Raw genomic sequence first — 24,053 nt, forward strand, 5'->3', positions numbered from 1 at the left:
AACACCGACAGACCCCTGGGACCTCTGGAGCTTAGTCTATGAGCCTCTATTGTATGTGCTAAAAGCCAGATGGCCCTAGCTATGGCTGTAGCAGACTCATTAATCTCTAAGTGGGTCTTGGTGCCACTAGAAGGGACAGAACACCACACCCAGGAGGTATGCGAGTTACATACTTCCCTAGCTGAGGAAGTGCATCCTGAGCTTCAAAGACTTCCCAGTTGAAATCCGAGACGAGCCCCGAGTTGTAACACCAACAGGCCCCAGTCATCGGTGGGTGAGATTGAACCTGGGATCTCGGGAACTTAGTGTATGAGCTGCGACTTGCAAGAGCTAAAAGCCACATGGCCCTTAGCTAAGGCTGTAGCACTCATTAATCTCTAAGGCTTTGGCTACACTTACACTTCAAAGCGCTGCCGCGGCAGCGCTGCCACGGCAGCGCTTTGAAGCGCTAAGTGTAGTCAAAGCGCCAGCGCTGGGAGAAAGCTCTCCCAGCGCTGTCCGTACTCCACCTCCCTGTGGGGAATAACGGACAGCGCTGGGAGCCGCGCTCCCAGCGCTGGGGCTTTGACCACACTGGCGCTTTGCAGCGCCGCAATTTGCAGCGCTGGAGAGGGTGTGTTTTCACACCCTGCTGCAGCGCTGCGAATTTGTAAGTGTAGCCAATCCCTAAGTGGTCTTGGTGCCACAAGAGCAGACAAAACACCACACTCAAGAGGTGTGTGGGTTATATGTATTATGCAGGAGCTCAGACTAGATGATCATAATGGTCCTTTCTGGCTTTAAAATCTATGAATCTATGGCATTGTTTCTCAGTTTAAATAATATTTTGCAACTACATTTCTTACCAGACATTGGGTCTTATTTATATGGCCTCGCAGTGCAGACTTACGGGGGTGTGAACTGCAGCATGCGCTGAAGTGTTGTGCATACAGACTCTGCTAGCACGAACCGAAGGGTACCTAGTTCGCGTTAACGCAGTCCTGTTTGAAATGAGACTATGTTAACACCAATGAGATCCCTTTTAGTTCATGCTAGCAGGGTGTACATGAGGCAGTTACAGCACACTTCAGTGTGGGGGTAAACTCACACCCCAATCTTCCACATGGTGGGATCATGTAGACAAGCCCTTTTGAAAGATTCAGTATTTGCAGGATGATGCTAGTACATTGACAGCACAACAGAAATGCACCCTGAATTACCCTTTGGGTTTCCTTGGTGAAATATCAACAGGTGGTCCCGGCGGAGGCATATCTTTAGGAAACATGTCCACCCACATCTGCACACGACCCTTTAAGAAAAGAAATAAGCAATATTGTCACCCATCTTTAGTGAGAATTTTAAATAGCACTAAAATTTAGGGCTAAGTTCAAAAGGCTTCACGAGCAAATTTTCTTCTAGAAATACCAATCAGATCATTACAGCATTTGTGGCTGCTCCGTGTATTTTTCATATACAGAATCTATATCAGTGGTATGTGATCACATCAAGAATCAACATTTCAGCCAGTGGTCCCAGAGCAGCACCTATATTTTAGGATTTTGTGGTTGGTTCTTTGGACTTCCCCTCCCTACACTAAAGTTATTCATCTGTGTTGGGGCCTGGTGCATCACTGCTGTCTGCCTCCTATCCTGCACGGTGTGCTGTAACCTGCAATAGAAGTGGGTTGCTCCAAACCCCAGTCTTGTGATTGTCCTGTAACTCATATGGACAGTTCGTAAACCTCCCTGCTGATACTGCCTCACTTCTATTTCTATATTTTATTACATGTGTTTATACGGGGCCAGATGTTTATCTGAGAGCTAAACCAGAACCATGTTTCTATTTCTATAGCCAAACTCAAACTTGATCCTGCTGTAAGATTCTGATATGTTCAGAAGTTTAACATTTTCACTTGCTTTGCACTCTTGGGTTCCTAGCAGCACAGGACATGGTGAAACGCCTTTTTGTAACTGTTGTTCTTTGAGATGTATTGTTCACATCCATTCCAATCAGGTGCACGTGTGCTGCATGCACAGTTGTTGGAAAGTTTTTCCTTTAGCAGCTCCAGTTGGGTCAGCTGTGGAGCCCCCTGGAGTGGCGCCTTCATGGTGCTCAATATATGACCCTGCTGACCCGACATGCCTTCAGTTCCTTCTTGCCGGCTACTCTGACAGAGGGGAAGGAGGGTGGGTATTGGAATGGATGCAAACAACACATCTCGAAGAACAACAGTTACGAGAAGGTGAGTAAACTTTTTTTTCTTCTTCAAGTGCTTGTTCATGTCGATGTCAATCAGATGACTCCCAAGCTCTCCTCCAGAGGTAGGGTCAGAGTTAAGGAATCTCTGATTGGACCACCGCTCTGCCAAATGCTGCATCATCTCTGGCATGCTGGGTGACAACACAGCGAATGGTAAACGTATGCACTGATGACCAGGTTGCAGCTTGGCATAGCTCTTGAATGGGGATCTGGGCCAGGAAAGCAGCTGACAAGGCTTGCACCCTTGTGGAGTGTGCTGTAATATCCGGGGCTGGTACCTTAGCCAGCTCGTAGCATGTTCAGATGCAGGCCGTGATCCAGGAAGAAATGCATTAGGAAGACACCAGGAGCCCTTTCATCTGGTCTGCTACTGCCATGAATAGTTGGTTTGATTTCATGAAAGGCTTAGTGTGCTCGATGCAGAATGCTAGTGCACGCCGGACATTCAGTGAATGAAGCCTCTGCTCCCGTGCACCAGTATGAGGCTTTCTTCATCGTAGGGTGGAAAGACCTGCAGATTTTGCACCTGTCTGTTTGGTGCTCTTCCCCCAGACATGCATTGTGGGGGTCGCCCATTGGCATGGGCTTCCCGCAGGTCCTGAAAGGTTTAAACCCTTGGCCCTGAGGCATGCCCAGGAGCTGACGGGAGGTAAGGGATAGGGGAGGACCCTGCACCCTAATCTGAACACTATATCCACTATGTATACCAACTAAGGGAAGCCCTTGCTAGGCAAGTGAACGCAGTTCCAACAGCCATCACGGGCAGTAAGAAGGAACTGAAGGGGGGTCGGGTCAGCGGGGTCATATATTGAGTGCCATGAAGGTGCCACTCCAGGGGGCTCCACAGCTGACCCAACGGGAACTGCTAAGGGAAAAAGTTTCTGATGACCATGCACATGGCACACGCACATGTGACTGGAATCAACATGAACAAGCACTCTAAGAAGAAGAGAGGTGTTTCTAATGGTAATAAAGGTAATAATTGGAGATATACCAATCTCCTAGAACTGGAAGGGACCTTGAAAGGTCATCAAGTCCAGCCCCCTGCCTTCACTAGCAGGACCAATTTTTGCCCCAGATCCCTAAGTGGCCCCCTCAAGGATTGAACTCACAACCCTGGGTTTAGCAGGCCAATGCTCAAACCACTGAGCTATCCCTCCCTGTGGTATTTTCAACTCAGGCCAGAGGTAGTAGCAATTGAAATCTTTCAAGAAAGCCTATTCTTATGAGACTTCCAGCCCAATTTTGGAAACTCAGGAGGGTTGGATAATTATTTGGATCCTTAATTGAACTGAACTCAGATTCTGAGTTGTTTTCAGTTTGGTCATCACAAATAAGAACATCCTGTAACAAATCAGTGACTATCTAGAATTTTCATCACTATCATTGTGCTACACATTATCAGAACTGCACAATAATGGGGGCAAACTCTAAGCCCTCAAAGCTGAAGCACAAAAAAGGATCACCATTAGCTGTTCACACTATAACAATAATACTTATCAAGACACATCTGTTGAGAAATTCTGATTCCTCTCCATAGATGGTCTGGACAGGAATCAGAACATATACTGAATAGTTAATTATATTTTCCCAGTGAAATACATGCATATATATTATATTATGGCTGTCAAGCGATTAAAAAAAATAATTTGTGATTAATCACATTGTTAAACAATAATAGAATACCATTTATTTAAATAATTTTGGATATTTTCTACAGTTTCAAATATATTGATTTCAGTTACAACACAGAATAAAAAGTGTACAGTGCTCATTTTATATTTATTTTTGATTACAAGTATTTGCACTGTAAAAAAACAAAAGAAACAGTATTTGTCAATTCACCCAATACAAGTACTGTAGTGCAATTTCTTTATCTGGGAAAGTTGAACTTACAAATGTAGAATTATGTACAAAAAATCTGCATTCAAAAATAAAACAATGTAAAATTTTAGACCCTGCAAGTCCCTTCAGTCCTACTTCTTGTTCAGCCAATTGCTCAGACAAACAAGTTTGTTTACATTTGCAGGAGATAATGCTGCCCACTTCTTGTTTACAATGTCACCTGAAAGCGAGAACAGGCATTGTCATGGCCCTGTTGTAGCCAGTGTCACAATATATTTACATGCCAGATGCACTAAGGATTCATATTCCCTTCATGCTTCAACCACCATTCCAGGGGACATGCATCCATGCTGATGACGGGTTCTGCTCGATAACAGTCCAAAGCAGTGCGGACCAACACATGTTCATTTTCATTATCTGAGTCAGATGCCACCAGCAGAAGGTTGATTTTCTTTTTTGGTGGTTTGGGTACTGTAGTTTCCGCATCGGCGTGTTGTTCTTTTAAGATTTCTGAAAGCATGCTCCACACCTTGTCCCTCTCAGACTTTGGAAGGCACTTCAGATTCTTAAACCTTGGGTCGAGTGATGTAGCTATCTTTAGAAATCTCACATTGGTACCTTTTTGGTGTTTTGTCAGATCTGCAGTGAAAGTGTTCTTAAAATGAACAACATGTGCTGGGTCATCATCCAAGACCTCTATAACATGAAATATATGGCAGAATGTGGGTAAAACAGACATACAATTCACCCCAAGGAGTTCAGTCACAAATTTAATTAACATATTATTTTTTTAACAAGTGTCATGAGCATGGAAGCATGTCCTTGGAATTGTGGCCAAAGCATGAAGGGGCATACAAATGTTTAGAATATCTGGCATGTGAATACCTTGCAATGCCAGTTACAAAAGTGTCATCCAAATGCCTGTTCTCACTTTCTGGTGACATTGTAAATAAGAAAAGGGCAGCATTTTCTCCTGTAAAAGTAAACAAACTTGTTTGTCTTAGCAATTGGCTGGACAAGAAGTAGGACTGAGTGGACTTGTAGGCTCTGAAGTTTTACATTGTTTTGTTTGAGTGCAGTTATGTAACAAAAAAAATCAACAGTTGTAAGTTGCACTTTCACGACAAAGAGATTGCACTTCCGTACTTGAATGATAGGAATTGAAAAATACTATTTTTTTGTTTATTATTTTTACAGTGCAAATATTTCTAATAAAAAATAATATACACTTTGATTTCAATTACAACACAGAATACAATATATATGAAAATGTAGAAAAACATCCAAAATATTTAACAAATTTAAATTGGTATTCTATTGTTTAACAGTGTGATTAAAACTGTGATTAATTGTGATTACTTTTTTTAATTTAGATTAATATTTTTAATCGTGTGAGTTACTGTGATTGATCGACAGCCCTATCTTATATATATTCATTTTAGCAGATGCTGAAATTCCATTAGCTTCAATATGTCTTCATGAAGTCAGTATGGCTTAAACTGCAGCCAAATTCCTAAGTAATTTTCAAATATAAGCAAAAGGACTTTTGATTAGATTCCCTGAAAACAAAATTGTATGGTGAAGTTAAAGCTGAGAGCACCCCTACAAGAACTTTGCAGATAGTGGGAGAAGGAAAGCAACAGTTATTAAAATGCAATGAAATGCAGAGTTAACATTAAATTTACAAGAAACCCCAAAATCTGAAAGTATGAAAATTTGCAGTTAAATCAGACCACTCTTGTTTAGGTGCCTAATTATGAATTTAGGTGCCTCACTGTACATATGCACATTTGACAATTTTGAGCTATGCACTTATTATTTTGTGCAAACTATAATGGAAACGGGAGCACTTGTGAGATTTCCCTTTTAGCTCTGAGATAGTAACAGAAACAACAGTGGTAGGAGAAATGGAAAACCTCTCCCATGTTTCATGCTTTCACCGTAGGCTTATCTACCTGTTCCATGCCTGGTTTATCCTTGTGATAGAGAGGCCGGGTCTCAATGTGTTCTGGAACCAGCTTACATCCAACCCCTGGGATTTCATCCCAGGAACGTAAAACCTTTAGGGCAAGTTGTTCATAGGATTCAACAGGCTCTTCTATAGGAAAGAGTAATAAAAAAAGAACAACCAGAGCAGAATTAGCATATTAAGCATCTGATTAATATGGCCTGTCAGTTGTGAAAGACACGTGTTAAAAATCTGCTCGAGTTTAGAGCAGCATTTAATGCATCCCAAGGAAGAACAGAGATGTAATAAAACACATTTATTCCTTTAAATAAGAGCACCCACAGGAGTAACTGAAAGTTTAGTGCTGAGAAGGAACCTAATTACAAAATACCATGAATTGTGACAAAATTAAACGCGCCTATTTTAGTGCTGTATCTAACAGTAGGATGGTAAAGATTTGCTAGCTTGGTTTCTTCTTCTTCTAAATAATTAAGTCTTTTTCTTTAAAAAATTGCAGCCAATCAAAGAACAGGGGATTTGGCATTTCCTCGAGCTGCCAGGAAGTGTCAGTAAATAGGTGCTAGGGATTGTACATTAGTCTTATTTTTGCGTTGTGATGGCAGCAAGGAAGACCCCCTTGTGTGCCAAATTCACGTGCTGTGTGAAGGGAGCAGAAAGATGCCAAAGGTATCCATGGATAAAATTATGCCTTGTCCTGGGCAGTGTTGTGCTAAGCAGGGGAAAGGGAGGGCTAACCTGCAGTACCCCAGTGACACGGTGCTTCTGAAAAGCTTAACGGCTCCACTGGCACTGGGGCAAGAATGCTGGGAAGCAACTATAGCAACCACTTCTCCTAGTACACACCTGGTGGTAGGCAGAGAGTCAGGTCTAGTCCTGCTCTGACCAGGCCCCTTTGGAGTCATTTGTTTGTCTAGCACTCGTCTGCCTAATGCATCCTTGGGGGAACAGCCATAGTTTGGCCCTATCCTTATACTGAAGCATGCCGAGCCCTATCTTCCCTGGTCTGCTTGCCCATGGGAAATGGGAGCAAGGTATATGAGCTAAGATGAAGATCAAACACTGAAAATAGACTAGACACTGACGAAGAGGGAAAGCACAGTCCTTGTGCTGCTTCCCTCTTTTGGGCTACCCAATCAAAGCATCCATCCTAATACATGTCATCTGCCCCTTACCATCTCCTTCCCTCAGAGAGACAACCTAGCCATTGGTGACTCTGTCCCACCCCTCACCACCCACATCTACAAACCCAATCCCCGGTAGCTTTGCCCCTCTTCCCCTCTTGGAACTTGACTCTTCCCCGGGTGGAAGCAACAACGCCCTGCAAAGACCTCTAGACTCATGGCTCCCCAGGCTCAATAGGACTGCAGGGAGTAGGATTTATACCAATGCCCTCACAGAACTAATGATGATAGTGACAACAGTTAATAATAAACAAGAAGCGTAACAATGAAGAGAGGCAGCCCAGTCTAATGGATAAGGCACTGGACTGGGAATTAGGAGGCCTGGGTCCTGTTCATGAATTGACTATTGACCAGCTGTGTGACCTTATACAAATCCCTTAACCTCTGTGCTCCTATTTCTCTTCCCGCTCTTTGTCTGCCTTGTCTATTTAGATGGTGAACTCCTCAGGGCAGAGACTGTCTCTTGCTATCTGCTTGCTCAGTGCCTAACACAACAAGACCCCAATCAAAGGTGGGACCTCTAGGGGCTACTGTAATAGGACTAAATAACAATAAATGGCATAATTACCATTGTCGTCTTCATTAAAGGTTGTCTTCCCAGTGAATACTTTGGTTCCTACTTGTATCTGCCCAGGTCGCTTGTAGGGCCCAGGCAGTTTGTTGTCCTTGCATAGCTTGTTGAGGATCTCAGTCGGCTGAATTGCATCTCGCCAGGCATTGTACCCTTCTCTGCAATAAGGAGGCAAAGCAAAGTGAGGAATGGAGAAGGTTTTCTGTTCGGTTAAAGGCTGTAATTATTCAGGAGCGCCAATCCAACGGTCAGACGCCCTGGCAGACGGATTTACTGTAAGGGAGCTTAAACCTGACTGGATGAAAGTGAACAGAATTAATTTTACACAAGTGAAACAAAGCCAGAGCTGGACATATCCTCTGCTTCTCCTTTCTCAGTCCCTTAGAGCCCTCCCAGCAAACGTTCCCCACATTGTATACCCTCATCATCAAGGTCTGACAGCACATCAACCACCAGCTGTTTGGCCAAGGAAGTCAGGGCAGGGCTGGCCAATGCTACTCCTTGATCATTCAGGACTTGGTCCAACACTAACTAAAGTGAATGGAAGTCTTTTCACTGACTTCAGTGGGCATTGGATCAGGCCGTCAGATGATTTCTGCAGTTTGACATGGAATTTTAGAGTCATAGAAATAGAGGGTTGAAAGGGACATTGAGAAGTTGTCAAGTCCAGCCCCCTGAATTTGGCCCTATGAGGAAAATCGAATTTTCAGTGACACGAAGTGTATGTTTACACTGCAGCTGGCCGTGTGCTTCCCAGGTCGAGTACACAGACACACACTAGCTCTGCTCAAGGTAGCTCACTAAAAATAGCAGTGTAGCTGAGGGTAGCATGGGCAGCAGCTCGAGCTGGCTGCCTGAGTACAAACCTGCCCAGACTCCCTGGTAGCTCTGGGTAGCTGGAGCTGCCACCCATTCTACCCCCTGTCTACACTGCTATTTTTAACACATGTGGCCCTTAGGTTATGTCTACACTTTGAGCTGGAAGTATAATTCCCAGTTTAAGGAAATAGACCAGTGCTCACTCTGATCAATCTAGCATGCTACAAACAAAAGTGTAGCCGCACTAGTGTGAGTGGCAGGAGGGGCTAGCTGCCCCATATACCATCCTGTCCAAGATGCTAGGCATGTACTCAGGAGACTAGTCCCTCCCATCACTTGCACTACCGTGGTGACACATATATTTTTAGTATGCTAGCTTGATCAGAGCTAGTGCAGGTATGTCTTCTAGAGCTGGAATTTACATTTCCAGCTCCAAGTGCAGATGTACCCTTTGGCTCCTAAATAACTTTTGAAAATGGGACTTAGACACTTTTTAAAATTGTGCCCTATATCTCTATAAGTATATTGAAATACTAGGATTGCCACAATGATTAGTACTAGGGCTTGAGTCACTACTCTGTGACAGTGGATTTTCCCTGGTGTAATTCAATTGATTTAAATGGAGTCACACAGGTGTGACAGAGCAGGGAATCAGCTGCCCCCCAGTTTTTAGAGGTCATGGAAGTTATGCAGCCAAGCAGTGTTCCAGTTTATTTTGATTAGTTAATTTCAGATGCTGTATTTGAGACTCCATTATTAAGAACAAATTAACAAATTCTAAGCACTACACAAGGTGCCTGCTAAAATAACAAGGCAGCTGGAGGCACTTCTGGTTATAAAAAAAACTGTATAGGCAACAGAAAAAATGGTCTATAGGGAGTCAAGCTGCAATAATAAGGTAAAATGTCAAGAACTCTAATTACCAATGTATGATGCAGTTTAAAATCACTACCCACATTTTTAGCATATCAATTGAAGTACTGCAGTCAGGCACATCTAGGGCTAGGTCCTCAGCTGGCGTAAATCCATTAAAATCAATTTAAACTAGCTGAAAATCTGATTGGCAGTGTTAACGCAGGCCAAACATTTCACACTTCTTATCGTTGTAAGGGGGGAAAAGGCAAAATTCACAGAGGACTAGACATGGGGAAGCACTGGCATGTGGCTGCAGAGATGAATTAAATACAGACATAGACCAAGCTAACGCCAGTGAGGATTTCTCTTTTCAGGTGGCTGAAACTAGAAACCAATCAATCTGCGATCACAACCTCTGTGACAGTAATCACTGGCATCAATGGACACTGAAACCCTGGGCCTGCCTACGCAGTAGGGTAATGGAGTCTACAGGGGTGTGGTTTCTAAGGCATACTAATGCTGGTGTGCATTAACTGATATATGTAGACCCAGGGGTGCTGGAACAATTTGTATCGTGGGGGTGCTGAGAGCCATTGAACCAAACTGTAAACCCTGGATCTGATGGAAACCACTTCAAGCCAGGGGGTGTGGCAGCACCCCTAGTTCCAGCACCTATGTGTAGACCCTGCTGGTGCACACTAAAGGTGCCCTAGTGCCTTTTAACATAGTACTGTTTTACTATGCTCGGGGTTCAGCTGACCGCCATATTTGGGGTCGGGAAGGAATTTTCCTCCAGGGTAGATTGGCAGTGGCCCTGGAGGTTTTTCGCCTTCCTCCGAAGCATGGGGCAGGGGTCGCTTGCTGGTGGATTATCTGCTACTAGAAGTCTTTAAATCATGATTTGGAGCATTCAACAGCAGAGTCAAGGGAGAGAATTATTTCAGGAGTGGGTGGATCGGCTTATGTGGCCTGCATCTTGCAGGAGGTCAGACTAGATGATGATAATAGTCCCTTCTGATCTTGAATTCTATGATTCTATGATTAAAGTGCAACAGTAAGGTCTACATGGACCAATTAATGCACAACACACTAGTGCACTTTAGAAATCACGTCCCTGTAGAGTACATTACCTCGCTGCATAAACAAGCCCCTACACATGGGACAGGAATATTATATTTTAAACCCTGGTCCAGAGCAGGTGACTGGGGCCAGGAAATAAAGTTCAGTCTCTGATCAATACTCCTGTGTGATACACCTATACTACCCACTATCTCCAGAACCTACCGCCAAATTCTGTTCTCATTGACACATGAAAATCCAGAGACACTCCAGTGGCTTCAAGGCAGTTACTTTAGATTTTCACAAGTGTAACTGAGAGCAGGATTTGGCCTTCCCACTATTGCACAGCCATCTCAGACAGAGCTTTTTATTCACCCTCTGAGTCAGTAAAATCTCCAATTTATGTTTATCAAACAAAGACACTTAAATATAGACAGTTTGCCATCTGGAACTAATTGTGAGTAAGTAGGGCTGTGTGGTTTTAAAAATTCTTAATTTCTACTTCTGAGCCTTGTAACACAATTCAGTTGAACAAAATCTACAAAACTCAAAGGCTGAAAAAAGCACAATATTTGGCTACATTAGTTTTCATCAAGAAGCTTCTCTGCAGGTCACTCATTTCTCGTGTATGCACAAACCAAGTGTCTGAAGAGGATCTTACTTTTCATATTGACTTTGCAGACCACAGGTAGCTCGGTGCCTGCTGTAGAAACGATTTTCCAAATCAATTGTAGTTTCTCCAATGAGGTCATCTGCTCCAACCATATCGTGGTCATAGATCAGGATGGAGAGCACAGATTCCTTAGGGAAAGTAGCCTGAATTTCAAATGATCTAAGGCAAAAATTGATATGATTTTGTAAGACAAATAATTTTTAAAGCTAAAAGTATCAGCTATAAAAGGTATAGTGGATGCTACAAGTGCACAGTATGCCCGCAGAGATGAATAGTTTCTTCTATTACATATTTTTACTGAATACCTGAACATACTGAAAATATGCCAAATAAAAAGAGTATAGTGCCTTACCTAATCAGTTCCAACTGAGGTTATGCATCTGCATTTTTTTTCTGAATGGATTGTATTCTTGTACCTGAAACAGGAAGTGCTAAAACTCTGAAGAGAGTGCCCGTTTCCAAGAGATTTCTTGCCCAATTCCCAGACCAAAGAAAAGTGGCTAAGTTCAGATAAACTCTGGTTACAAACTGAACTGACCATTTGAAACTTTTGTGGTTCATTCCAAAAGCTCCAAATCCTGATCTCAAATCCTGATATCAACATTTTGATAATTCCATCTTGATTAATACTAGATCCCTCCTGTTTCCATGTAAGAAAAGGTGGTCTCTTTTGGGGTAAAGGGATTCCCTGGGGAAAATCATGGGTTGTAAAATTTACCCACATTGACACACACAGGGACAGATCCTCAGCTGGTGTAAATAGTCACAACTCCGTTGACCTCTAGCTAAGTATCTGCCCATATGTTGTAAAAAAAAACCCATATACTTATTGTTATCACTTGTTTTACTTTCACTGTGAATATAAATAATTATTATTCGCCTATCTATCTGGATATATGTGGTTTCTCATGTAAATATCTCTGAGTCAATAATTTAGGAATACTTTTTCACGTTCAGCACAGAAAACACATGTAACAAGTGAAAAAATGTAACATTTTATAGCTGATTACAAATTCTGATCTACATTTTCAAAAGTGATCTCTACTTTTGCCTGCTTAGACTTTTGGGTGCCCAATTTTAGATACCTCTGAAGTCAAGACACTGTCAGATACCAGATGAAGTCAATAGGAGTTGGTGGTGCTAAGCACCTCTGCAAAGTAGACTAAAGTGGCTAGATTTTCAAATCTGGCCCCAACTGAGGGTGTGGAGCACTTGAAAATCTAGCCCTGAGCTCTTTTGAAAATCTGGCCCTCTGTCTCTAAAGTAAGGCACTCAAAAATTGACTGGCCCAAAATCAAAGGCTACCTTTGAAAACTGGGGTCTGGTTTGGTCCTAAAAGTCTGACATTGTTTTATAGTAATACTCAGATTTAAAAACACCACCACAAATTTTGGAAATTAAGTTTAACTGTCACTTTATCTATTGCACTTTAAGCTAACTAATCGCCTCATTAATCTGAGCTGACAAGATCATTTGCTGCTTCGTTTCTTGTTGTGAAATAAAAAGCCTTCTGCAGATTGAATTTCAAGAAGTGTTTGACTAGCATAAAAATTGAATAATTTGTAATCATACAATGTGACACAAATTCTTGCCATTTTAATTATGAAACAGCCAAACACACACATATCATTGTATAATAAATGCACTCTGCTCTTCAAAACAAGCAGAAATAGCTGTAGCAAAATCCTAAGGCAGAAATCACCACAAACATTTAAATAAAACTATCACTCACCTTCCAAAAACTGGGTTTAATTGTTTGGGGATGTAATTGGCCTGGTCTTTAATTTCAGTTTTGCCTAGTCTGAGCACGATATAGGGATCTGACATGCCATCTGGATCAGCTGGGCTAAGATTATATGCCTGATAAAAAGAAAAGACTCTTTCATCAAAATCCAAATGCTTCATTAAAGGTAATAATTAAATGTGGTTGTTTTCTAATGGAGCTGTCTATCCACTGGTGCACAGGATGTTCTGGAAACACAGATGCTAAGCTAGTGCTGCCTACTAAAATATATAGAGAGCCACTGGGGAAAGAATGTTTGGAGATTGCTTAGGGCCCAAGTGCAGAGCTGAAGTGAGCACCTAGAACGGTCCTGGGCACTGTTGCCGATCAGAATGGAATGGGTGAGGTGAGAGGAAGAGAAAGTGCCAAAGGAAGAAGCTGACTTTGCTGGAGGTTTTCAAGTCCAAATCTGTGTGGGATTCAAGGGAATTTCGCATAAACAATGGGTCAGATCCTCAGCTGGTATAAGGCATAGCTCCCATTGACTGGCCCATTGTCTGTGATGGATGTGATCTGAAAGCATTTAAATACAGGAAAAAAGTGTCTTCTTTCTCTTCTTCTCTTTTGTCTTTTAATTTAATTTCCCCTCCCTAAGCCCAGGTTTTCTCTACCTTATATAAACTAATTTTCTTTTCTGCTTCTCTCTTGTTTTCTCACTAGATCATTAATGGCTGCCTCTCTCCTCTGACTTCTCCATTTCCCACCATGTTCCCTCAATATTTGACCTTCCTAATTTCTACCACTTGTTCCTTCAAGTTCATCATTCACATTTCTACCCCTTTGCTTTCTCTTAAAGGTATAGCCTCCCATTCTCTCCTTCTCCTGGATGATTCCTGCTTTGTTTGTCCCTTTCTCTCTATGATGCTTTCAAAACAGCCCCTAGATTTCCTCTTCTCCAGTCAACTGGCATCTTTATGATTTACAATGAGAAGTCCTTATGAGCTGCAGATTCTATTCAGTAGTACACTAAGTATTATAGAATTCTAACATATGGATGAGGCTTTTCAAATGCGACACTATGTAGAAACTAAAGAAAAACTAATTTGAAAAACAAATTCCCCATTATTTCAAGGCTGAAACAGAAGCTGTACACTTACTCTCACGATATACACCCTAACCAGGACTTCGACTGAGTTATTCGGTGGTATCCCTTGCAGAATTTTAGGCTGTCCTCCATCCATTGAGCTGGAATCTTCAGGACTTTTGTATATGCAGAAAGAGCCCTGTGGATATACAATGTTTTATTTCTCTGGAAAAGACAACAAACCCAATCCAAAAAAAAGTCCTGGTGTGTAGACAAAACTTCAAGAATACAGTCTGCATAGACACATATACTGTATTTAACCTTGTCAAGACATTCCCAGAAATATCTGCAAGCTCTAGTCACAGCAGTGTTAAATAAATGAATGCAACTGTTGTGGCTATTCCCATCTTCCAGACACCAATATTCTGAGGGTCACCATTTTGCTCTGAATCACTCTTGTGTAAATTAGGAGTAATTTCATTGACTTAAATGGAACTCTATTTACAACGGAAATAGGGAACACAACTTGCCCCTAGCTAAGCAGGAAAAACTTCAGCCCCCATGCAGTATTAACTCATCTTAGGGCTAGTCTACACTTACCAGCCGGGTCGACGCGGTGAGTTCGACTTCTCGGAGTTCGAACTATCGCGTCTAATCTGGACGCAATAGTTCGAACTCCGGAAGCGCCGCGGTCGACTCCGGTACTCCACCACTGCAAAAGGCGGTGGCGGAGTCGACCTTGGAGCCGCGGACTTCGATTCCGCAGCGTCTGGACGGGTGAGTAGTTCGAACTAGGGTACTTCGAATTCAGCTACGCTATTCACGTAGCTGAATTTGCGTACCCTAGTTCGACCCCGCTTCTTAGTGTGGACCAGCCCTTACTTAAATAACCATTATTACCTAAAGCAATTAGCAAGTCATTTTTAAAAGAGCTGTGCCCCATAGAGACAGAAGAATCAACAGGCTCCTTTAAGGCACTGATTCCGCTGAAGTATAAAATACCTCAGTTTTAGAGCACACAACTATTATATTAATTGTGCTTTGAAGTATACTTGCAGATTTCCATACAGTACGTTGTGTTAGGTTGTGTAAGTGTAGTGAGTAGAAGGCCCATCATTTAAGCTAGATAGGATAAAGTAACAGAAATTATACTGAAGATATAAACTTGCATGAGCAGAGGCTGGACTGCATAATGTAATAGGTCAGTCCTGGCTCTAATTACTACGAATCTGTGATTTAACTCAGCTTTGTAGTTTTCAATAAATGTCCTGACTCAAAACAATAGTAAACATTGTGGGTTGGAAACTGCCTCCATCAGTCAGATAACAGGAGAGAATAAACAGCAATCCTCATTTGTAACACATTGTGGCTTTGGATCTAATAGGAGAATTAACGATGTTAAGAGTAGATGGCAGATGTAATTGAAACTCATTTTCTGCACAACTGGAATGTCACTGAAAATGTGCATTTCTCTAAATTACCATGCATCCAATCAGCATTTAAAATCACCTTAAATTTTCCTATTATTCTGTCCGCATAGACACTGTGATCTTCATCGGTGGCTTTGCCTCTGAAGAGTTCAAAGGTTTTCACCCAGTCTTCAAAGTTATTAAATTCACTCTCCAGGTCTCCATCATAGATCTTTGAAAAAATGGGAAGGTGCTCATTTCACAAGGCACGACAAGTAAAAACATAGCAACTGTTGCATTAACTGGTGACTTAACATTCAGCTCTGGCTCAGTGTTTAGGTTTTATAAAATCAAGTGCTTGTAAAACCTTTTGGTGACCAACAGAAAAATATCCCGTTCCCCACCAGTGATGGAAACTTTTAACAAATTCACCTCTGGAGTAGCAATCCAAATACTCTAGCACTGTATTGATGCATAAGAACCTGAAAGCAAGATGGACAAGAAAAGGTACTGTGGAGAACAATCTTGCCTAGATAGGTAGGGATTGGATTGCCTAAAAAACATCTTTCCTATCTCTAATTCCTAGAGCATGGTTCTACGTGAAATCAAACATAAACAAAAGTGAAAATGGCTATTTAAATTTGTTCTTCAAGTGGAGACCTTTCCATTCAAAAATGGAAACAAACAGTTTCATTGATCTGTATACTGGTTTCATGCCCCTTTTTATTCAACTCCTCTCTAAACAGCCCTAATATTTTCAATCCCTCCACATATCTCTAACTTCAACTTTCTGGATCTGAATCCTTCCCATGCCACTCGTGCTTGGGGCATGAACAAGGCCCCACCATCCCTGTCTATAATGCTGATTGCTGGTATGGCTACCTGGCTTTGTTTCTATATCTTAACTTTTTTTTATGAGGCTAGGTTGTTGGTCTACCAGTCAACTCCCAACCTGGAGGACCAGGGGACTGCATTGCATCTGATCCCTGTCCTTTAACCTGTCCAGCTTGGGTATCAGGAGGAAAAACTTCCACCGGCATAGCTCTCAGGGTCACTGGAGCACACAAGCCTTCCCACCAAGTCAAGGTGCAATCATGCAATCACCAGGAAAGGCCTTTTATTGTTGTTTTACCTTTGATAAGATACAGTGACCAGCATCTAATTTATAGTCCCAGTGAGAGTCTACTATCACTATATCAAATCCTTTCATCATTAGTTTCTATCTCATTCTTTGTACACCCTAGCATTTCTGAAATGCCTTGTCATTTGTTTCCCTAATATCCACATTTCTGTGCTTTCATCAATATAAAAAGATACTTTAGGCTCAAACATTCAGATTAATTCAGATGCCTAGGAAGAAGTACTGCGGAAAGGGATCTAGTGGGGTCATAGTGGACCACAAGCTAAATATGAGTCAACAATGTAACACTATTGCAAACATCATTCTGGGATGTATTAGCAGGAGTTTTGTAAGCAAGACACAAGAAGTAATTCTTCCGCTCTACTCTGCGCTGATTAGGCCTCGACTGGAGTATTGTATCCAGTTCTGGGCACCACATTTCAGGAAAGATGTGGACAAATTGGAGAAAGTCCAGAGAAGAGAAACAAAAATGTTTAAAAGTCTAGAAAACATGACCTATGGGGAAAGATTGAAAAAAATTGGGTTTGTCTAGTCTGGAGAAGAGAAGACGGGGAGGGGCGGGACATGATAAGTTTTCAAGTACATAAAAGGTTGTTACAAGGAGGAAGGAGAATTGTTCTTCTGAAACTCTGAATCTAGGACAAGAAGTAATGGGCTTAAATTGCAGCAAGGGAGGTTTAGGCTGGACGTTAGGAAAAACTTCCTAACTGTCAGGGTGGTTAAGCCCTGGAACAAATTGCCTAGAGAAGTTGTGGAATCTCCATCATTGGCTATTTTGAAGAGCAGGTTAGACAAACACCTGTCAGGAATGGTCTAGATTATATTTAGTCCTGCCATGAGCGCATAAGTTAAGTGCACTTTGGCATGATAAAGTGTACACATGTATGTGATTAACTATATCCAAGGTGCAGTGAGAACAAAGGGAAAGGAAAGGGGAATGTAACTCTAATATTTACAGTATATTCCGTAAGGGTGAAATTCAACCCTGTGCAATGGGCAGCACAAGAGCTAAGATCCCCTCCAATCTCACTTAGGACTAGCCCTCTGCCCAGCAGTGAATTTTGCCCGTCCCAAACAACCTGAATTACAACAACAAAGCATTGTTTACCTTCAAAGATGCTAGATTTGGGTCTTCTGCCTTTTTGTCCTCTTTGAACAACTTTTTTTGCTTCTTTTTGTCTGGCTCATCTTCAATGCTTAATGCTATGTGGCCAGATGTCGACTTAGCTACAGAGATTTGATGACATAATTTAGGTTTATAGCAGCTGCAATAATGGATAAACCTCTAATGGCTTAGATAAGTCCTTAACAAAAATCTTGGGGGGGAGGGGCTTACTCCATTCCCTCTCCTTCTCTATACTTCTCTTGCACTTTATCCTGTCAAACCAGTTAGAGATTCTTTCCTACAACTCCTCCCTACCTGATACACCATTTTTTACTCTTCTCTACCACTGAATACAATCATCTGTCTGGCTTATCCCCTTCCCTGTGACTTCTAATCTCACTCCCCTATCGACCCACCCCTTTTCTTTCTCCTTCTTCCTCAATCATCCCAAGGTCAAATCTACCCCAAATGTTGAGAAAAATTTAAGGTGAGGTCTTACCAAGATGGAATGTCATTGCCAAGATGCTGACTGCCTTCAGATCTCGTATGCTCCAGGCCTTCCTCAGGTCAAAGGCACCAAAAACGCATGCCAATGTGCCTCTAACCTTAGGAAAGCCATGGAGAATGTGGAGATGTAAATATGGCAACTGCTCAGCAGAAACCACCTACCTGGTTGACACCCCACCACTGATTTGGCAGCTATCAACAAAGGCAGGAGGAGCTTGTTGGCTCTAACTAGCCACACTTTATTCCGGTTTAGTGTTTGGTTTGAGGTTTGGATCAGTCCTTTTAATTTTGTTAAACTAATTCATCTATCTGTGATATAAATATCTGTTAATACTCTCTCTCTCTTTCATTCTCTCTCTCTCTGGCATTTATATGGTGCCAGCCACCATAGTATCTAGGCAATGATATAAAACATATCTTGTACAAATAATTAGGAGGGTCTTTTTCAGTTTTCAAGTCACCAGCCTGGTCAAAAACAATGGAAAACTCTGGCACAACTATCACCACTAAAGTTTGTGGATGGTAGAATTCTATCCATGTTAAGGTGTCAGTTAACAATATCACTGTACATGGATGCGGCATCAGAACTTAGTATAACATTTCTTTCGGGTGGCTAGGTATAGTGCATGCATAATTAGAATTTTGACTGATAGCTTTTCAGCACTGATGATCTGATAATTGAAATTTTGGTCAGCTGCCATGTTCAAAATGATAATGACTGACATTTATGTAGTACCTTTCATCCAGAACTATTGCAAATTGTTTTGCAAAGTAGAAATCATTCCCACCACTAATAAAATATAGCCACCTCTAGATGGGAAGAGCCAGCCATTTTATTCTGAAGAGCAAATCTACACAGACAGTACAAATATTAGTTTTCTTTCTCTGCCTACTTAAATAGTCGGGTTAGGAAAATAATTTGCTAAAGGCATGGTTTACTACCATAGGGATATGTAAAGCAATAGAAGATTCTCTTCCATTAGTGTATTTAATAATCTATTCTTGTCCAATCTCTTCTGTTGAAAATTCTTGAGTTGACTGAGTTTGACAAAAGAATTAGTTGCTATTGTGATGCCTATCATTCTGGACTCTATTTTCAATTTCAAATTCCTGGAACTGAGCCCATTCCTATGGTTTGGGTTCTCAGTTGGATTCCAGGGACGGCTCCAGGCCCCAGCACGCCAAGCACGTGCTTGGGGCGGCAAGCTGTGGGGGGCGCACAGGCGTGCCTGCGGGAGGTCTGCCGAAGCCGCAGGACCAGCGGACCCTCCGCAGGCAAGCCGCCGAAGGCAACCTGCCTGCTGTGCTTGGGGCGGCAAAATGCCTAGAGCTGCCCCTGTTGGATCCAAAATTAAAAGAGGCTCATTTTTTGGATCTGATACAGATGCATACCAATACCATGGCAAACTTTCTAGAACATTTCTAACATTGTAAGAATTCTTTCAGTTTGAGGCTGAATTCTGCAAAGAATTGCTCGTGTGATCTGAACATCGTTAAACCCAATCCTCAACCCAGTTTTGTGTCTAAGCATCTAAACTACCCAGAGTCTAATCCAGATATGGATTAGGATCTGAACACTACCCCTCTCACAACTCTAGGAAGAACAGACATTCAATATGAACAGAGTAAAAATGTTCTTGAATTATCACAGAAATAAATTATTATAGTAAATAAAAAAGTACATCTACAAATATTTTACTCACTGTTGCCTGGTTTCCCCTCGTTGGGATAGATTGATTTTACCTTTAAAAATAAAAACAGAATGGTCAGACTCCTAAATACAAATGGAACATTAAAGAGGAAGCTATTTTGCATAAATCTAGCTTTAAAATACCACACATCCATTCAAGTATGGGGCTACTGGGGCCCTTACCTTTTTCATTTTTTCCACAGAAGCATCGTACTTTGACCACCAATCAATAACATTTTCAGCAGATTCATCTGCTATTGTTCTCTTTTTTCTTTTTGTGGATCGTCGGGTGGATTTTCTTGATACCTAGCAAGGTATAAGGAAATGCTGTTGAACTCTAGGATTAGGTCAGCTATTAAAAACCAGCTGGGCTATCAAGCAGAACAGATGTAGGTGGAGTAGATTTCAGTCTGCAAGAACTACATTACTGTGTGTCTCTGACTTTGTATCCCACTAGAGAATCCATTGTGATCATCATGTTATTAGTACAGTTTCTATATTACTTTCTGCTGGTATCAAATATTATACTTTAAAAATTTAGGGCATTGCAACAAAAGCAAGCTACTTAAAGGGAAGATCTACCTTAGAAAGAAGAATTATTATATTTGGAAGGATACAGACCTCCTGATATGCCCTGGTTCCCTCCAATATTACTGCATTTGCAAATACATTCAGAACTTCCAATATTATCAACACTTGAGTTTTGAAGACAACTAGGATTCTGAATAGGCATTGAGAATTCAGTCATCTTGCCCTCCGAAAAGATAAAGAGCCTGATCCCACAAACCAACTGCTTCTGCAAGTAGGCCCATTGACATCAATGAGATTGCACATGTAAATAACAACTGACCCTGTTAAATTGTGCATTCGGCCTTTCACACTAACAAAGCGTTGCCACTTGCAGCTGTCATGTATTTAGCAGTGCAGCTACAAACAGAAGGGCAGTTCATGTATCAATATAACAATGCCTGAATCTGAAGAAGTGGAGTTTTTACTCATGAAACCTTATGCCCAAATAAATCTGTTAATCTTTAAGGTGCCACCAGACTCCTTGTTGTTTTTGTAGAGTTACAACACTGAGGTCTATATTTGGATTAGTACTTTACTATATTTCACTTACTCTTGTATCTATAAATTGTGTTGCTACAGATGACAGACACACAAGGGTGCGTACAGGTGGAGTTAAGACATCACTGCCTTTCCTTGTCCTTCAAACTATGCAGAACACTGGCATTGTGTATCTAGTGCATCTAGGCGCTACAAGTAAGAAGCGGCTACTTTATCCCACTCCAAAAAGTGTAGCTGAAATGGAGCACAATGTCAAACAGTTTTGTCATTCCTTCCATTTCATTTGAAAGAAAGAAAGAAAGAAAGAAAGAAAGAAAGAAAGAAAGAAAGAAAGAAAGAAAGAAAGAAAGAAAGAAAGGTTATTTCCCCATCCAAAAAGTGATAGTTTATAGAGCTGATCACAAAAAGGTTTCTGCAGTCTGGAAACGTTCTTCTGATCAGCTGTATAAACTAGAATATATTCTGCCTGTCATGCTGACCAATATTATCTCATTGTTTCATTGTTCTCCCCCACCTGTCTGTATGCACCTGTTGTCTATTGTCTTAACTTCAGTTGTAACCTCTTTAGCACAGGGACTGTCTTTTTGTCCTATGTTTGTACAGCAACTAGCACAATGGGGTCCTGGCCTATAACTGGGCTCCCACACACTACCATCATAATCAACATATTATTAATTATATTATTATTATTATTATTTTAAAATAGCTAGCGAGCTGATGGTTCAGCTAAGTGCACCTTCTGCTTTCTATCTTTTGCCGATTCAGAGGATGGGGCTGTAGATTTAAGTGCAGATGGCCGTGAAGAAGCAGGTACAGCTGCTGCAGCAGAAGATTTTGCTGGAACTGGTTCTTGCATTACTACTGCAGCTGAACCGTGCTCCACATCAACATAAATGTGATCTGCTGGATATGGTTGTGGTTGAGGTGATGCAGGCAGCTGTGGTGACTCCGGAGCAGCTGAAATTAGAAAGACAGCAATTTGGTAAGATTATGCCAAAAAAAGACAGTCATCGTATTGGTTTTCATGATAATATGAATAATTATCTCTCTTAAAAGTCGCACAGGGCTTGATCCTGCAAGGTGCTGAGCGCTCCAGCCCCAGTCCAGCAGATCCCGTAAGCATGTGCTTACTCTACTGTTTTAACAAATATCACCTTGTCTTTTTATTTGGGGACAAGAGTTATATTGTGCATTTACCTTTGTCGGTTTCTATAACATCCACTTTTGCTGTAGGTGCAGGAAGCTCCTTGGGTTTATATAAATATTGCTTAAGGCAATTGATGGTGTGTGTGCCAACAAGAGTACTACGACCAAAAGCTCTCCAGTCAACCACACAGATACTGAGTGGTGGGTGCAAAAGCTCATTTTCAGGCAGTTCCTGGCAGAAAAGAACAGACAACAGCATGAGAGATTTGTTTTCCTTACTAGTGTCAAGAAAAGTGCTGGATTGAGAACCTTGATCCATCAAACGGGTACAGCATGGGCAGTGGAGTTCTGTCCACACTACCCTGCCAATCCGACCTAGAAAAGCACCCTGGCTGTGGGCAAACTGCTAAAAATTTGTCAGGGGAAACAGTAAAGTCTAGAGGAATCAATGCAGTGTTGGAAGTCAGGAATTTATGAGTTCTAATCCCACCTCTGCCACTGACTTGGCCAAAGTAATTTCACTTCACTGCCTCAGTTTCCCAGCTATAAAAGGGGATAACATATATTTCCCTAGCTTACAGGGATATTGTGTAGATTAACTAGGTAATGTCTGAATATCAGTTTGAATGTGTAAAGTGCAATAAAAATTAAAGGTATCACAGGTACTTAGGTATTATTATTGGTGCTTAGATACTATTGTGCCTTGTAAAAACATACATAGACTTTCATCTCTGTTGATGTCGCCGGTTAGCGCAAATCCTCGGCCTCTAAGACCTGAACTGAAACCACCAGTTCATTTTGCACATGTCAATGGACAGCCAGGAAGCTTCAAGGCACTACTGACCAGGGCCAAATTCAAGTCAACAACCTAGAGGTAAAAGGTTCAAAGCTCATGGGTCATAACTAAGGTTAAGATTTTATCAGGGTTATTTTTAGTTAAAGTCACAGACAAGTCGCAGGCAATAAACAAGAATTCACAGAAGGCCGATCCCCACCACGGCGGGGCTGACAGCCCAAGTCCTGCCACTTGCGGAGGTGCTAACAGCACAGGCTCACTGCCAAAGTCCTGCCATACGGGGCTCACCACACCACCCGCTGCCTGAGGCTGACAGCCAAAGCCCTAAAGTCGCAGAGGTCATGAAAAATCACGGAATCCGTGACCTTCGTGACAGACTCGTAGCCTTAGTCATAACCAATCAATTACTTAACTGTCCAGTCTGGCAACAGCACAAAAGGGCTTAAGAAGTAAAGAAAATCAAACAGTGCTATAGCTTGGGTCTTCCACTGCGTAAAGAGAAGATGATGAGAGAAAGAGCGGCAGTGCACTGTACACACCACTTCAAACCTGTCTGCTTGGACACTGAAGTTGGGATTGTTCTTGACGCTCTGGATGACGGAAGATTTAACTCCTTTCCCTGCGCATTCTATGAGAACCTGTGGGCGGTCCACAGAGAGGAGCTGGACTTTCTTCAGCTCACGAACACCCCAGAACAGAACCTATGGCAAGTGGAAGAAAAGTGGTCAGCAAAACCTAGGCAACAGTGGGCCAGACTCACTGGGATGCTCCTGACAGGAGTTCACAGGTAACACTGGGAATCATGGACCAGATTCACCAGTATACTCCTGCCACTTTGTGCCATTCAGACAATACATAGCTGCCAGAAAGCTCTGCTGAATCTGGCTCCAGTTATCTGCAAGAAATTGCTCTAAACAGCTGAAATTTAAAAAAAAAAAAAAGACCTCATGTCTTTGAACTGAAAGTTAAGCCAATTAAAAATGTTAAACTGTTAACAAAACATAATCAGTTAATAAGAATTTTATTTCTAACAGTCTCCTCCTCTACAGGACAAACAAGCTCAGTCCCTATTAATCTGACAGGCCAGATCCTCAGCTATTGCCTACAACAGAGCTACATCAGTTTATACTGGTTGAGGATATAGCCCAGGGTATTTTGTCAGGAGTAGTTTTAT

The 24,053-nt window shown here is 41.8% G+C and overlaps 1 protein-coding gene across 3 annotated transcripts in view; it reads right to left on the reverse strand.

Annotated features, from left to right (window-relative positions):
- Positions 1–24,053, reverse strand: part of FER1L6 (fer-1 like family member 6) — a 176,123-nt gene that overhangs the window by 14,982 nt on the left and 137,088 nt on the right. For all 3 annotated transcript variants that reach the window (XM_045004365.1, XM_045004364.1, XM_045004366.1), the window contains 13 exons: positions 23,419–23,580; positions 22,135–22,315; positions 21,674–21,894; positions 20,053–20,175; positions 19,883–19,922; positions 17,676–17,794; positions 15,527–15,658; positions 14,091–14,216; positions 12,943–13,070; positions 11,199–11,369; positions 7,802–7,962; positions 6,039–6,181; positions 1,200–1,288 (listed from right to left, as the gene is read on the reverse strand). In XM_045004365.1, coding sequence (XP_044860300.1) covers positions 1,200–1,288; positions 6,039–6,181; positions 7,802–7,962; positions 11,199–11,369; positions 12,943–13,070; positions 14,091–14,216; positions 15,527–15,658; positions 17,676–17,794; positions 19,883–19,922; positions 20,053–20,175; positions 21,674–21,894; positions 22,135–22,315; positions 23,419–23,580 — 1,796 coding nt within the window. The remainder of the gene's footprint in view (positions 1–1,199; positions 1,289–6,038; positions 6,182–7,801; positions 7,963–11,198; positions 11,370–12,942; positions 13,071–14,090; positions 14,217–15,526; positions 15,659–17,675; positions 17,795–19,882; positions 19,923–20,052; positions 20,176–21,673; positions 21,895–22,134; positions 22,316–23,418; positions 23,581–24,053) is intronic.

Source organism: Mauremys mutica, chromosome 2, assembly GCF_020497125.1.
Source record: "Mauremys mutica isolate MM-2020 ecotype Southern chromosome 2, ASM2049712v1, whole genome shotgun sequence".
Classification (NCBI taxonomy): domain Eukaryota; kingdom Metazoa; phylum Chordata; order Testudines; family Geoemydidae; genus Mauremys; species Mauremys mutica.